General features: G+C 37.0%; 1 protein-coding gene across 9 annotated transcripts in view; it reads right to left on the reverse strand.

The window, feature by feature from the left end:
• BCAS3 (BCAS3 microtubule associated cell migration factor) overlaps positions 1-17,877 on the reverse strand; it is a 600,416-nt gene that overhangs the window by 443,722 nt on the left and 138,817 nt on the right. For all 9 annotated transcript variants that reach the window (XM_055400120.2, XM_088828643.1, XM_088828641.1 and 6 more), the window contains 2 exons: positions 16,127-16,234; positions 15,308-15,384 (listed from right to left, as the gene is read on the reverse strand). In XM_055400120.2, coding sequence (XP_055256095.2) covers positions 15,308-15,384; positions 16,127-16,234 — 185 coding nt within the window. The remainder of the gene's footprint in view (positions 1-15,307; positions 15,385-16,126; positions 16,235-17,877) is intronic.

Consider the following 17,877-nt stretch of genomic DNA (forward strand, 5'->3'; position numbering starts at 1 on the left):
TCCCCTCCTGACTCCAATAAGGCCTCTGGGCAGAAAGTCCTCATCCACCAACTACACGAAACAGTATTTCGGTATCTCACAGAACTGCTTTTAAAGGACTACTCGAAGGAGACTGGAGAATCAAAGGACACAAAAAGCCTAACTAAAAGAATTTTAGATCTATCATTCCACAAGTATCTCATTAATATTTTACAAATACTTTTCTCTAAAACGTACACTAGAGCAAGGGCCCCCAACCTCCGGAATTCTAATGCCTGATGATCTGAGGTAGAGTTGATGTAACAATAATAAAGTGCACAATAAATGTAATGTGCTTAAATCATCCTGAAACCATCCCCTCTCCCCAGTTCATGGAAAAACTGTCTTCCATGAAACTGGTCCCTGGTGCCAAAACTGTTGGGCACTAGAAGATCAAACTGAGGTTGTCTGTTTCATAGTTTGGGTCTCTATTTGGAATCTAAATTAATATAATGAGACAGGTTTTTATAAAAAAAAAACTTTTCTTACCATGGCAAAAAGAAAAAAAAAAAAACAGCCAAACGGCATGAAACACATGAGTGTTTCAAAACTGGAAAAAACAGCATAATTGGAACAGCAAGAACAGCATACCTGAAGGAACAGGAAGTCTCAGTCTAGTACTGATCCTGAGAGGAAGAGAGCTATCAAGCCATGAACAATAATTAACTACTTTGACTTGTACTGTCAAAAATAAAAATAATTTATATGTTCAGTAATACACTTACTATCTTTTTGCTTTATTTTCTATCTTCCTCCCACTTGATAAAGATCAAGCATTTGTGTCTTTTGTTCACAGCTGAATCCCTACTGCCTAAAATAATACCCAACAAATAGCTTAATAAATATGCTGAACAAATTAAACAATATACCTAAATACTAACCAACCTTAATATTTATAAGGCATATAGGAAAAAAAAAAGTCATCTACTGAAGAAAACTTTTCAAATAGTGTGCTTGCCTACTCTTTAGGTTAGGCTTTCTGTGTTTAAAGTCATTTTTTTCATAGAAATCTTCCTTAATTGTACATTCATGCTTCCCTGAATTCAGGAAGGCTTTTGAGTAGCAATTTCTGAACTGATAATGCTGTTGTTTTCACAACCACTGGAGAAGGCAACGGCAAGCCCCTCCAGTACTCTGGCCTAGAAAATCCCATGGATGGAGGAGCCTGGTAGGCTGCAGTCCATGGGGTTGCTATGGGTCGGACACGACTGAGCGACTTCACTTTCACACATTGGAGAAGGAAAATGGCAACCCACTCCAGTGTTCTTGCCTGGAGAATCCCAGGGACGGGGGAGCCTGGTGGGCTTCCGTCTATGGGGTCACACAGAGTCGGACACGACTGAAGTGACTTAGCAGCAGCAGCAGCAGAGAAGCACAAGTCACTGTTGTTTCTGATACCCTTTAGTTTTCATTTCAGCTCCTTCAACTCCATCAATTTTGAGTTTACTTTTCTCTTTTTTTTTTGCTACATTGAGCGGCTTGTGGGATATTGATTCCCTGATGAGGGATTGAATCTGGGCCCTTAGCAGTGAAAGCATGAAGTCCTAACCACTGGACTGCCAGGGAATCCCCTGAGTTTTCATTTTTAAAGAAGATGAGGAACTTATAAAGAAGATATGATCCTAAGAGAAAGTCCATATGTCATATAAAAATACAAGGTACCAGCTTTCTAATTTGCTGCTCACTTATGTTAAAAGAGATTTTTTCTGTGTATTTCAGAGTTTAAAGGAATGGTGTATGGAAAACTTTTGGATTTCCGAAAAATCAGCTTCTGGGTAACTGTGATGTTACAATAATCACTGAATGCGTATTATGGACATATACGTAGAAAAAAGAACTTCCCTGTTGGCTCAGCGGGTAAACAACCCACCTGCAATGCAGGAGACACAGGAGATGTTGGTTCAATCCCTGGGTCAGGAAAATCCTCTGGAAGAGGAAAATGGCAACCCACTCCAGTGGGTTGTCTGAAAAATCCCATGGACAAAGTAGCCTAGCGGGCTACAATCCAAAGGGTTGCAAAGACTCAGACATGGCTGAGTGACTTAGAACACAATATAAATAAAGACAACATACTTTAACATATATATATATAGCACAGTATCTACATCATAGATTTCATTATTACACTCCCATCTAATTCATACCAAAATGTACTTTATCTGCCTGCCAATATAGGAGACATGGGTTCGATCCCTGGGTTGGGAAGATCCACTGGAGGAGGAAAATGGCAACCCACTCCAGTATTCTTGCCTGAAAAGTCCCATGGACAGAGGAGCCTGGCAGGTTACAGTCCATGGGACTGCTAAAGAGCTGGACACAACTTAGTGACTAAACAACAAATATACATATTTCTCATACACTTTCAGAACTGGAGAAAAGAGCAAAAACATGGTCTCTAAGAAAATTTCCCCTTTTAAAATGTAATGTAAAAAAAGAACCAAATGAAAACCAGAAATAAACACCTGCGAACTGTGGCATTATATTAGAGGCGACTAATCTCTTGAATTTTATTTTTTTTCTTTTTTTTTTTAAGTAATTAATTTTTTATTGGAGGCAAATTATTTTACAATATTATATTGGTTGGTTTTGCCATATATTGACATGAATTCGCCCTGGGTTTACATAAGTTCCCCCTCCTGAACCCCTCTCCCACCTCCTTCCTCCCTTTATCCTCCCTCTGGGTCATCCCCGCATGCCAGCCCCGAGCATCCTATAACATGCATCGACCCTGAACTAGTGATTCGTTTCACATATGACAACATACGTGTTTCAATGCCATTCTCCCAAATCATCCCACCCTCACCCTCTCCCACAGAGTCCTAAAGACTGTTCTATACATCTGTGTCTCTTTTGCTGTCTCGTATACAGGGTTATCATTTGCATCTTTCTAAATTCCATATATATGCGTTAGTATACTGTATTGGTGTTTTTCTTTCTGGCTTACTTCACTCTGTATAATAGGCTCCAGTTTCATCCACCTCATTAGAACTGATTCAAATGTTATTCTTTTTAATGGCTGAATAATACTCCATTGTGTATATGTACCAAAGCTTTCTAATCCATTCGTCTGCAGATGGACATCTAGGTTGCTTCCATGTCCTGGCTATTATAAACAGTGCTGCAATGAACATTGGAGTACATGTGTCTCTTTCAATTCTGGTTTCCTCGGTGTGTATATCCAGGAGTGCAATTGCTGGATCATATGGCAGTTCTATTTCCAGTTTTTTGAGGAATCTCCACACTGTTCTCCATAGTGGCTGTACTAGTTTGCATTCCCACCAACAGTGTAAGAGGGTTCCTTTCTCTCCACATCCATCATTTATTGCATGTGGATTTTTGGATAGCAGCCATTCTGACTGGTGTGAAATGGTATCTCATTGTGGTTTTGATTTGCATCTCTCTGATTATGAGGGATGTTGAGCATCTTTTCATGTGTTTGTTAGCCATCTTTATGTCTTCTTTGGAGAAATGTCTGTTTAGTTCTTTGGCCCATTTTTTGATTGGGTCATTTATTTTTCTGGAATTGAGCTGCAGGAGCTGCTTATATATTTTGGAGATTAATCCTTTATCAGTTGCTTCATTTGCTATTATTTTCTCCCATTCTGAAGGCTGTCTTTTCACCTTACTTATAGTTTCCTTTGCTGTGCAGAAGCTTTTGATTTTAATTAGGTCCCATTTGCTTATTTTTGCTTTTATTTCCAATATTCTGGGAGGTGGGTCATGGAGGATCCTGCTGTGATTTATGTCGGAGAGTGTTTTGCCTACGTTCTCCTCTAGGAGTTTTATAGTTTCTGGTCTTACATTTAGCTCTTTAGTCCATTTTGAGTTTATTTTTGTGTATGGTGTTAGGAAGTGTTCTAGTTTCATTCTTTTACAAGTGGCTGACCAGTTTTCCCAGCACCACTTGTTAAAGAGACTGTCTTTTCTCCATTTTATATTCTCGCCTCCTTTGTCGAAGATAAGGTGTCCATAGGTGCGTGGATTTATCTCTGGGCTTTCTATTTTGTTCCATTGATCTATATTTCTGTCTTTATGCCAGTACCATACTGTCTTGATGACTGTGGCTTTGTAGTAGAGCCTGAAGTCCGGCAGGTTAATTCCCCCAGTTCCATTTTTCTTCCTCAAGATTGCTTTGGCTGTTCAAGGTTTTTTGTATTTCCATACAAATTGTGAATCTCTTGAATTTTAAAGTCAACATGTGCTTAGTCGTTCAGCCAAGTCTGATTCTTTGCAACCCCAGGGACTGCAGCCCACCAGACTCCTTGGTCCATGGGGATTCTCCAGGCAAGAATACTGAAGTGGGTTGCCATGCTCTCCTCCAGAGGATCTTCCCAACCCAGGGATTAAACCCAGGCCTCCTGCATTGCAGGCAGATTCTTTACCATCTGAGCCACCATCTAACTTAATTCTGATAACAGTTTTGCCTCAACAGATCCTAATAAGTAAATCTGCTTTCCAAATACTAAAGAATACTAAGGAAAATGTAGTTTACAATTAATTTCACTTTTTGAGTCAATGTTTTTAGAAAGCCAATGGACCTCAAGAATTAGTGTACTGGAATGAAAGCAAATTGTTTTTCTGCTCTCCAAAACACATTTTACAGCTAGAATCAGCAGACCATCAGCCTCTCAGCACTATCTCAACTTTATAAGCATGACTCCTTTAAACATTAACCATTGCCTCCAGCTAAACTTTGAAAACAAGTGAAGGAAAACAACGACAAGAACAACCATCTAAATCTCTACAATACTAGGATTAATTTTAACAAGTTTACAATGTTTGTGAACAAAGTAAAAGAGAACTGGATATTAAAAAACCTCAAGTTTACAAATTTAAATAAAGGTAAGATCCACGAAAAGCCCCACTACATGAAGATGAATCCATAACTATAAGACTGATGCAATTTTACATGGAGTTCTCGCAGAATAGGAGCCCTAGTGGAGAGAAGGCCTGAAATCATTTCGAAATACAAAGGATTTAACTACTCTCTGTAACACCCTGCTTTATTTTTCATGAAAAAAACAACTCAAAAGATTTCACACCTTTTTGGAAAAAAACAGATGCCTGCATTTATGATCAACTGACTTTCAACAAGGCTACCAAGACAAGTCAATGGGGAAAGAATAGACCTTTCAATAAATGATGATGGGCCAACTGGATATCCACGTGCAAACAAATGAAACTGAACCCTGACATCACACTGCATACAAACTGGAAATGAATCAAAGACTAAAGCTAAAGCTTGGAACAAAACCGTGGTAAATCTTCATAACCATAGGCAATCCTTTCTTAGTGCAAGCATGCTCAGTCCTGTCCAACTCATTGCAACCCTATGGACTGCAGCTGACCAGGCTCCTCTGTCCATGGGATTCTCAGGCAAGAATCCTGGAATGGGTTGCCACTCCCTTCTCCAGGGGATCTTCCCAACCCAAGGACCAACCCTGGGTCTCCTGTATTGCAGATAGATTCTTTACCATCTGAGCCTATTATATTTAGGTCTGCGATTCTTTTTGAGTTAATTATTGTGAAGGATGAATAGTCTGTGTCTAGATTCAGTTTCATGCCTATGAATGTCCAGTTGTTCAGCACCATCTGCTGAAGAGACTGTCTTTGCTCTATTATGCTACCTTTGTTCCTTCATCAAATATTTATTTCTGGGCTTTCTATTCTGTTCTGTTGATCTATTTATCTGTCCTTTTGCCAGTACCACACTGCCTTGATTACTGTAGTTTTATAGTAAATCCTAAAGTTAGGTAGCAACATGGAGGAAACTTGATATTATTAAATGAAATAAGCCAGTCTGAGAAGGCTATATACTATGATTCCATCTATATGACATTCTAGGAAATCCAATGGTTGCTGGGGGCGGGGGCGGGTGGAGGTTGGGGAGGGCAGAGATGAACAGGCAGAGCACAAAAGATTTTTAAGACAGTGAAAATATCCTGCATGATATTACAATGGATATACAGCAATATGCACACACACGTGTGTTCCAGTCGTGTCTGACTCTGCAACCCCATGGACTATAGCCCACCAGGTTCCTCTGTCCATGGAATTTTCCAGGCAAGAAAAAGAAACCATTGCCATTTCCCTCCTCCAAGGAATCTTCCTGGCCCAGGGACTGAACCCACATCTCTTGTCTCTCCTGCACTGGCAGGTGGATTCTCTACCACTGGGGCCACCTGGGGAACCATATATGTCATTATACATTTATGGAAGCCCAGCGATGTACAACACCAAGAGTGCGTCCTAAGACAAACAATGGACCTGAGTGATAAGTATGTGTCAATGTAGGTTCATCAAGTGCAACAAATACACTACTCCAGTGAGGGACGCTGACAATGGGGGAGACTATGCATGTGAGGAGCTGGGGGCATATGGGAAATGTCTGTGCCATCTGCCCAGTTTTGCTGCGAATGTAAAACCACTCTAAAAATGTAACAGTCTACTATGTTCCGTGAAGGACACAAAGTCACAAAAGACCATACACTGAATGAAGTTCAGAAAGGACTATAAACACCTCTCCAGAAAGTCATAAGGAAATATAATATTAAATACCACTTCAGAGATTTATTTGACCATCTTACTGCTGATTAATGACCCTCTCAAGATTCCATGAGCTTTGAATTTAAAACTTGATTTTATTTTTGTTTTATTTTCTATGTATACAAAACAGTAATGCCACTGAAAGGCTCAATGGGTTAGAATTATTAATATGTGCAGAAAATAGGGACACCATGTTATTTTTCGGCACACATGTTTAGAATCCACTTCATACTACAGATCTGCCTGGGCTACAAAAACATCATGGTAGCCTAGTCTTTCGTATATTGATGGGAACACAAAAGAACAGGGTTTTAACTTGAACTGGTCTTAGATGCCACATTAACCTGCCAATCTCTCCTTACAGAAGTTACAAGCTTCCCTATAAGCATAAAAAGAAAGGCTCCTCTTCTCAAAATTAAAAATAAATTTGCATTCTAAAGATCCTTTAAATACATTCCTTATTTATTATTCACCACTAACATAAATGAAGAATACACACTGGAACACTGAGAAATAACAATAGGATTGTAAGGAATAAATTTTCCTCCTCAAAGCAAAAACAGAAGCCAATGGAAAGAGTTACTTACTTACTCCACAATACTTTGGTCTCTCTGGAGACTTCGTATCTGGGTTTAAATTTAAGCATACTGGAAATGACTGCTAATGACATCTATCAGTCTTTGTCTTTTGTTTTCTTAATCATATGTGGGTTTTGGATTTCCACATCAGACAGCTGCTCAAGGCCACCTTTTCTGTTGAGCCAAATACAAAGGCGTCTCCTTTCTCATCACATTGGCTGTGTTCCCTTTCCAGCTCTTTATCGGCTCTCTTTAGCTGACCCTTCCACCCTTTGGCACAAATCCCCATGATGCTTTCTCTGATGAACACAGTTGTGTCTACTTATTTTACAGACTCATCATTGTATTCATAACCAACTCAGGCAATCACGATTGTATTACACAAGAGCTTTCAAACTCTTCGAGAAATTAAATGCTTGCATGAACAAAACAATATCCTCATTAAGAATTTGTCACTCTACATGGGTTTTAGTACTAGTTCTTTAAGAACTAGAAACCAGTCAATGGGGGTGGAGGGAGAGGACTATATGGCACAGGCAAATGGACTACCACACATGCTATTCTCAGTATGCCCATCAGCTCACCTGTCCCCCAGGCCCTATATCCTGGCTTACAAGTATGAACAACCCAAATTTGGAGAAATACATATAACCTATACCATGCTTCTTTCGACCTGCAAAAAGTTTGTCTGCTTAAAGAAATGGTGGGGGACTTCAAAAATTGGGGGAAAACAAACTTCTTTAAAGTCAGAAAATGGTTCCATTTGTTCCTTGATTTTAAATATTAAGTCTTGCTCAATTCTGTTCAAATTATTGATAAAAATTTCTTAAGGTGCATTTGCATTTCAAGAAAAGAAGCTAAATTTCTTCAGACAAACGTGTCAAATATCATCAATCTTATGACCCGAACATTACTCAAATAAATCTCGTCTACTGGGTTTTCAAGTAAAATAAAATAACATGTAACCAAGAATGCAACACTTCTTAATGGAAGTATGAAATGAGGTATATAACTACTACTGGCCAGAGTATTCGAGATGAAAGATTTGGGGGGATCTGATATGAAATGCTACAATAAATAGCAATCGGAGTGTGAGGAAAGAAATCACAAACTTTTGTCGTTTTTGATGCTTTCTGAAGTCTTTTTTTAATATAAACTACAATACATATTTAAATACAATATAAAGAAGTACCCAAGTCAACAAAGTAAACATATGCATACACATAAGCAGTACTCAAAACAAAAAAGACAGGATATTATAGAATCCCAGAAACCCATTCTCACACCCCCTTTCCAGGTTACGCAGCATTCTGCATTCTGACGAGTTGGGGCTTCCCTGGTGGCTCAGATGGTAAAGAATCTGCCAGCCATGCAGGTTTTAGTACACAATTTATTACATTATAGCCATCATTTATCACCAAGAAATGGCAGCTGTACTTTTATACTACCTCACTTTTCAACACTTACCACACATTTCAGATTTAAAGAAATCCATCACTCCAGATTCTTGCCTGGAGAATTCCATGGACAGAGGAGCCTGGTGGGCTACAGTCCACGGGGTTGCAAAGAGTCGAACACAACTGAGCAACTAAGCAGGCTACATAGACTTAATGGCATCTTCAAACCATGAGAGCCATTTCACAAACAGAAGACATAATAATCCTAATGGATCAGAAATAATTGAAAATTCACTACTGGAGGCTCCACCCTGCTTGACCAGGACTTACTTATAAGCTTCATGCCACTTAAAAAACATCTGACTGCAACACTAAAAATTCAATACCTCTTCTTCCCAACATGAACGACTGATGGAATACAAGAGAGACTAACAGTTTAATAACACTTGTTCAACTAATACTTTAATAATATTTGTTCAGTGGTCCAGCAATACAGAGGGAAGCATTTAGGACTAGATAACAAAGATTCTAAAAAAAACATTATCTAAATAAAAAGCATTAAGAAAGTAATAACATCTCAGTCTCCCATTCATTTTTATCAAAATCAGCTGATATTTTGTGTTTCCTAAAGACTTATAAGGGCTTCCCAGGTGGCCCAGTGGTAAAGAATCTGCCTGCTAATGCAGGAGACATGGGTTCAATCCCTGGATCGGGAAGATCGCCTAGAGAAGGAAATAGCAATCCACTCTGCTATTCGTGTCTGGGAAATCCCATAGACAGAGGAGCCTGGCAATCCATGAGGTTGCAAAAGAGTCAGACACAACTTAGAGACTAAAACAACAAAGGCTTATAAAACAGAAGCTCCTGCTCCTGAAAGGGGAAGCAATACTCCTGATACACGAGAGAGACTCAAGAGCTGATCATTATAAAGATATAAATTTTCAAATAAACTCATACTTGAAAAAAGTTTTGTCCTTACTTCAACCAGAGGGAGAAACTTCATTCATATATTCATTCCTTTAAACACTCGCCAAATTTATAATTCCGAGATCAAACCTGTATCACTTTCTCTAGAGACGAGTACTGATCTATGAATAGTTTTCCTTCTCATCTGATTACTTCTGACAGAGTTGCACTACGTTCTCAACCATTTTGGCTAACTAAACATCCTGGAAAAGAACCACTGATGCTTCAAAACTTGAAATAGTTGTGATAAATGTTTTCATATTACAAGGAGCAAAAATAAGCATCAGAAATATTTTAAAGTTAGCCAGAACATAATGGATATATTTTACCTTGCATGATGGACCTTATTTTCTTAAAACAAATCAAGATACACAACTTTTTTCTCCAGAAGATTACTATAGGGTGTCAAAGAAAGAAGGAGTAGACAGAAAACACACACAACAAGACAGAGGTAAGTGTCTTAACAGAAGGAGAGATAATACGATAAGAGCAGTCCCAGAGGGTACTGGGTAACAGAAGAGATCTCTATCAGATAAATATGGGAAATACTGAAATATAGTAAATAAATTTAAAGATTAAAATGTTAATCACCACTGGTATCCTCCAATAGAAGGCAGCATTTCCTAAGTCTGTTTTACCAGGGCATCCTGATTTACATAGCATGTTGAAGGTCTACTGTTCTGCAGACAGATTTGGGAAATGCTATCTTCAGGGATTTAGGAGGAGAGGCTACTTTAAACTAAGGGGATCAAGAAATACTTCATATAAGAACTAATATGCACACTGGGGCTAGAAAGACAAATGGAATTAACTCACTACGGGGAGACAGATGCTAGTGAAAGGCCATTTCAGGCAGGGAAGCAAAGCAACAAAGCATCTCCAAAAACTGAGATTCATGAGTGACTCAAAGTTAATGTAGCATAAGCAGCATGAAAATGGATTGCCGAAATAAAAGATGCAGCAAGGACACTGGATTTTGGTAAAGAAGATTTATCTATGTCAAAAACCTTGGGAGTTCAGTTGGAAGGATGCACAAGTTTACACTTGTTGACCAAAGTTAAATCAGTTATGGCCTTTGTTCAAATCAAAAGACCTCAGTTTAGACGAGTTACTTGATCATTTGACAATACAGAAATAATGATTCTGTAAATTCTTATCATTTAAACATAGATGATAGATTAAATTGTATGTCAGGGATATACTTCGAAATAATTTGGAAAGGGTATAAATAAAAAAGATTGTCTACAAGTTAGTACTTATTGAAACCAGATCATAAGTACATGGTGGTTCATTACACTACTGTCTTTAAACAATTGTATATATTTCCTGAAATAAAACTTTGAAAAAAAAAATAACATTCAAAAGAACTGAAATGGTAAATCTATGATTTCAATAATTTAATAAAACACAATATTTTGCCATATCACTAAAAGACTACATTTATCAAATATGCAAACTTACTGAAAATCAAAAGTGACTAAAATCCACCTTTCTGCAAGAACTGCATAAATTTAAGTAAGGAAAAGAATACATATTATACTCTATATTTTTCTGCTTAAAGGTATTTTTGCTCTTATTTCTACTATAAATGGCTTAACTGAGAAAGTACAGTAGAACCCCATGAAAAAATGGAATTTCTTTAATGCACCAGTTTCTATATTGATCCTGCCAACTGATTCAAGAGCTTCACGTATTTGCTGTAAGATGGCTCCAAAATCACTGCAGATGCTGATTGCAGCCATGAAATTAAAAGACACTTACTCCTTGGAAGGAAAGTTATGACCAGCCTGCTGCTGCTGCTGCTAAGTCACTTCAGTCATGTCCGACTCTGTGCGACCCCATGGACGGCAGCCCACCAGGCTCCCCCGTCCCTGGGATTCTCCAGGCAAGAATACTGGAGTGGGTTGCTGTTTCCTTCTCCAATGCATGAAAGGGAAAAGTGAAAGTGAAGTCGCTCAGTCGTGTCCGACTCTGCGACCCCATGGACTGCAGCCTACCAGGCTCCTCCACCCATGGGATTTTCCAGACAAGAGTACTGGAGTGGGGTGCCTAGATAGCATATTAAAAAGCAGAGACATTACTTTGCCAACAAAGGTCCGTCTAGTCAAGGCTATGGTTTTTCCCGTGGTCATGTATGGATGTGAGAGTTGGACTGTGAAGAAAGCTGATCGCCGAAGAATTGATGCTTTTGAACTGTGGTGCTGGAGAAGACTCTTGAGAGTCCCTTGTACTGCAAGGAGATCTAACCAGTCTATTCTAAAGGAGATCAATCCTGGGTGTTCATTGGAAGGACTGATGCTAAAGCTGAAACTGCAATACTTTGGCCACCTCATGCGACGAGTTGACTCACTGGAAAAGGCTCTGATGCTGGGAAAGGTTGGGGGCGGGAGGAGAAGGGGACGACAGAGAATGAGTTGGCTGGATGGCGTCACCGACTCTGTGGACATGAGTTTGAGTGAACTCCGGGAGTTGGTGATGGACAGGGAGGCCTGGCATGCTGTGATTCATGGGGTCGCGGAGAGTCGGACACGACTGAGCGACTGAACTGAACTGAACTGACTGACCCAAATAAGGATATTCCAAAAACAAACTCTCCTACTGTAAAATCTCAGACTGCAAAACACTCCCCCAGAAAAGCTGCAAATATCATTATGTGCAAAAACAAAACTGTTTCTTTTTTTTTATTGTAACTACAACCTACAGTGAGGTAGGATTTTGTTTAAATCTTATTTATAGATCCTTATACATTTCCATCACTCATTAGTAAATAACAGACACATGTTAGTTGAAACAAATTTCACTCATATTTAGATATATACAATTAAAGATACAGGCTATATGTACACGATTATATGCAAAATTCAATTAGACCATCTAAGCTTAAAAATTACTATAAATTTTGCACATTTTCTCCAATTAAACAGAGTACTATGAAAAGCCTACTGATTCTAATGTATCAAAATTATTACAAAGACTATCCTTTGAATCTAACTATGAAACACACAAATCTAATTATTTTAACTCTCTCTTTATTATAAAGTTTAGTGGGCATTAAACTAATCAATGAAAAATCTATATAGTTTATTTATCCACTAAAAAGAAAAAAACAGCATAAATATAGAATGCCATTGAACTGTGGTGATGGAAAAGACTCTGGAGAGTCCCTTGGACTGCAAGGAGATCGAACCAGTCTATTCTAAAGAAAATGAGTATATTCATTGGAAGGACTGATGCTGAAGCTGAAACTCCAACACTTTGGCCACCTGATGCAAAGAACTGACTCATTTGAAAATACCCTGATGCTGGGAAAGATCGAAGACAGGAGGAGAAGGGGACGAGAGGATGAGATGGTTGGATGGCATCATCAACTTGATGGACATGAGTTTGAGCAAGCTCCAGGAGTTGGTGATGGACAGGGAAGCCTGGCATGCTTCAGTCCATGTGATCACAGAGTCAGACACGACTAAGTGACTGACCTGAACTGACTGAACTCTCCATTATTAACTTATTTACATATATTAATTTCTCTCTAGTCATTGTAACAACTGACTTCGTACCCTAGCATTTATTACAAAGAAGGAAACTGACATCTACTGGTAAGTGTAATATTACTTTCAACATACAAAATGCAGTAGGCACAGTGTTTAAATAAGGCTTAAATTTCAAAACATACATTATCATTTAAATAAACTATCTTAACAAATAATTATTGAAGAGTTCTCCCCAATTTAATACTCAGCTGAGGCAGCAAGAGCTATCCATAAGTATAAAATTAAAATGGACTCACAATAGAGATATCGAACTTTTCAGAAGCCAAAGCCCATGTATCTTTAATCAATGATAAACAACAGAAAAGTATTGATAAGATGTAAAGACAAAGCACATGTATCTTTAATCAATGATAAACAAGAAAAAAGTATTGATAAGATGTAAAGACAAATGCTCAGGAAAAACTGGCATCTTAATCTGGCTTAAATATTCATATTCTGTTCTAAATTACTCCTCTGTAGCCCACAAACTTGGAAGAAATAGAAAGATTTATACATGAGTCCTCTATTTCTCTACTTGTTTTAATTCTAACAATGAGTAACATAATTATAAAGTAATATATTAATGCATAAGGTTTGTATAGGAACAAAGAATTAATATGGTAAAACAGACCATGTATTAGTCAAAGCTTACTATATTATGTGTATACAGCATTTGTGAATGAAGATGTTAGTAACAAATCTATGCTCCCCCCAAATTTTTAATTTATAGATGAAACAATAAAAGATCCTTTCTAGGAATCTATATTTAATAATTATTAAGTGGAAAGACTGATGCTAAAGCTGAAACTCCAATACTTTGGTCACCTCATGCGACGAGTGGACTCACTGGAAAAGAGTCTGATGCTGGGAGGGATTGGGGGTGAGAGGAGAAGGGGACAACCGAGAATGAGATGGTTGGATGGCATCACTGACTCGATGGACATGAGTTTGAGTGAACTCCGGGAGTTGGTGATGGACAGGGAGGCCTGGCGTGCTGTGATTCATGGGGTCGCAAAGAGTCGGACACGACTGAGCGACTGAACTGAACTGAAAACATCAGTAAATTTCTGATCAGCACAATATAACTGACTGATAAGCAGGTCAATGCACTCATCATTCAAGAAATATTTAATGAGAGCCTACACTGTGCCAGCTAATGTCCAAGGTGCCGGAGACACTAATGTAAATTGGTAAATGGTGTACATTATACCTTGCCATAAAACAAAAAGTATCTCAATGAACATGATCTCTACCATTATCTCTGTAGATCTCTGAGAGAAATGACTACAAGATTAAGGAGATGAGTTGTATACTGTATTCTTCTTCACAGGCTACAAAATGATAAACTATATGTTACAATGAATTATTATGTATCATTATGTATAGTATATATTATATATCCATGCAATTACATAAAGACTACAAGGTATTATCAAGAACATGAGCTCTTATCAGAAAGGAATAATGTCTACTAAGAGGGCTTAATATACGGATAAACATCTGATAAGTAAGTGTGTAAATAGTTTTGATATTTCAGGAGATGCAGTAGTATGACTGTGATTCCCTATACATAACAAAATTGAGCTCTGCTCCAAAAGAATTATTTCTGTAGCACACACATAACAGAGTCTCTGGAAAAACAGCTGTAGCTTTGATGGTGAGTGTCAGACATTAAAATGTCAATGAGGGAAAATTATTGCTTCACTAGACTGTATTTAAAGAAAAATTCTAACTCCAGACTTCCTACAGACTCAGCCTTGGCATCTCCAGCCTACTAGACTGCCCTACGTGTGTGTCTGTGTCTGTGTGTGTGTCTATGTGTGTGTGTGTATATTTGGATCCAGAATCTGGGCTTATTTCTGCAAATCCAGGCAGAGTTGTGAGAGGTAGGGGAAAGAAAGAGTGAAAGACTGACACATTTCCCTCATGAATGATAATATAGTTACATCCTCAAGTATGTTATGTTAATTAAATAATTTAACAACATAGTTACACAGATCTAAATTAGTCACAACTACTCAAGGAGAATATACAAGGAAAAACTGAGTATACAACAAAGCATCTGCAATAACATGAAGAAAACATGCTGTGGGTTGAACACATATACCATAAAATTATATTACTAAATAAGGCACACACAGAAACAGAGAAATACAGCAACTGAAGAAGCATGACATACTGATGCTATGACTCCAATTAGTCTGCTGATTCTATCAAGTAAATAACATACACTCAAGGCATATAATAGGAAATCAATCAAGTTGATACATACTTGTGACAAAAAATTTTTTCGTGAAAGTACAGCTATCAAAGGCAGCAATTTTCTCCTGCAATACTACGACAAGGATCCTAAAATTAGAGGGAAAAAAATCATAAAAGAAAATGTTAATGTGAAGTTCTATAAACTGAATCATAAATAAGTTAAATCAGTATCCACCATAGCAATTTTTAAAAATCAAACACATAACATATAAGCCAGAAACATCTGCTTCTTAGATATAAAACACAAAATCCTTAATATGATCAAGACAGACAAGATTAGAGGAAGAAAAGTTACAGGAGAACTACACCTCAAAATAAAATGTTATTTTTATTTTTTTATAATATTTTAATTCATTATAAATCAAATGAACCTATCTTCATTAAGAATGTATGAGATCAATAAACTGCTGGCTATTTACTAGAAGTGTTTTTCCACTGCTGGCTCTCATGGAATTCAACATAAAATGGATTTATACAATCTGTCACTTAAAATGACTACGGAATTTCCCCACACAAGAGCCAAAGAAGACAGGGAGGGAGGGAAAAGAGGAAGGAAGAAAGAAAGGAAAGAAGGAAGGAAAGGACTGAGGGAGGAAGAAAACTCAGACAAATGTTATTCAGTGTAAATGAGATATTTCTGATTATTAAATATATTAAAATTAAATTAAATATATTAAAATTAATCAGAATTTGTATTTCTCCCAAAGTCCAAGATTTAGAAATAATTAGGAAAAAGTTACAAGTTTTCAAAACTAAATTGCATCCAAACTGAAGTTAGAGTATTGCTACATGCTATCTTGTAGAAGAAACACATGAAAAACTGCATTACCTTTTGTTGCAATGGAGATCATAGATAGGCGTTTTAAACTGAATGGACTTGACCATCTCCCCAGTACGAAGTGAATATAAATCCACACAACAGTAAGGTGGACTTGTGCTAAAAAAACAAACAAACAAAAAGAAAAAAGTCATTATGCTTTAAAAGGTGGGAAGGCCAGTAACTTTTCTTATTAACAATACACGCAAACTGATTATATATATATTCCAATCAATTTATCTCAGGAATGCCAAATGAAAACAAATAATGAAAATCACTCAATTAATACTGTACAACAGAAAAATTATAAGATGATCTCAATAAATGAAGTAAAGCATTTGAGAGAATTAAAACCGGTTCATAAGAAATATTTCATTAATCTGGTAAAGGATACCAACCTTAAAACTAATCAACAAAATAAGCACTCAGAAAATCATGAAATACTGAAACGTTTCACCCCAAAATGAGGAATTAGAAAAGAATATTTGAAGACTATGGCACTGTACACCAATAGTATGAAAGGTCTATGCATAAGAAATTACAAGAAAGAAATAAAGCTACCATTATTTGCTGAGAACTTGATTGTATAAAACCTAGTAACACAAAGTTGCAATATATATACAGACAAACCTGATAATAATAAAAGACTAACCATTAATATATGCATTAACATGTAAACTGATTATTACTATGGATTATCAATTAATACATGGATTTACCAAGGTCACTAGATAAAACATCACCTCTACTATTATAAACTAAGGATAAACAATTATGAAGTTAGATCAAAGATACAAGTATTTGAATACCTCGAATAATTCAATTTCTAAAGGAAAGATTTCAATACATTTACAGGAAAAGGAACAAAGCAAACAAAACAAAGTCCAAAATGGATGGCTGTATACACCATAGGCTGACCCTTTCTAAACAGATACAATTCAAGCCTAATCAAGAATCTACAGGAATGAGATCTCATCCTAAAATACACGTAAATAAATATTCCAAATAAGAGTTAAACTATAAACACACTGTGCTCCAAACACTAAAACAGATGATGAGATCAATGTTTCCACCTTAATAAAGTAGGAAAAGAGCAAGTTAAATTAAATCAAAGTGAAATGGAGGAATTAATACAATAAATCAATGAAATAAAACTCAGGAAAGCAAAAGAAGAAAATGAATGAAACTAAACCTAATTCCTTGAGACAGCTAATTTGAATATTCCCGTATCTACAAAGGAATTGAACTCATAACTTAAAATTTCTTACATTTATTTAAACTGGCTTCATTTGAAAACTTTACCAATCCTCAAAATAAGTTTAGATATCCTACACAAATTCTTTAAAAGGTAGAAGTCACCAACTTATTTTATGAGGCCATAACAACTGATGACCAAAATAAATACTTCACAAGAAACTATAAATACATTTATAATGTCTCATGAATATACATCAAGAATTCTCAACAAAATATTAATAAGTCAAATCCAGCAATACAAAACTAGATGAGATTCTTCCTAGAAATAAAAGACTGTTGAATAGAAGAGAACTTCTTCAACTTGATGAAGGGCATCTACAAAACACCCACAGATAGAAGATCAACACTTTCCTGAAAGATGAGGAACAAGGCAAAATCACCTACTCTTAACTTCAACAACCTCAGATACGCGTATGACACTACCCTTATGGCAGAATGCAAAGAACTAAAGAGCCTCTTGATGAGAGTGAAAGAGAGTGAAAAAGTTGCCTTAAAACTCAACATTC

The sequence above is a fragment of the Moschus berezovskii genome, chromosome 20 (genome assembly GCF_049115385.1).
Source record: "Moschus berezovskii isolate FMDL1 chromosome 20, NW_MosBer_1.0, whole genome shotgun sequence".
NCBI classification, from domain to species: domain Eukaryota; kingdom Metazoa; phylum Chordata; class Mammalia; order Artiodactyla; family Moschidae; genus Moschus; species Moschus berezovskii.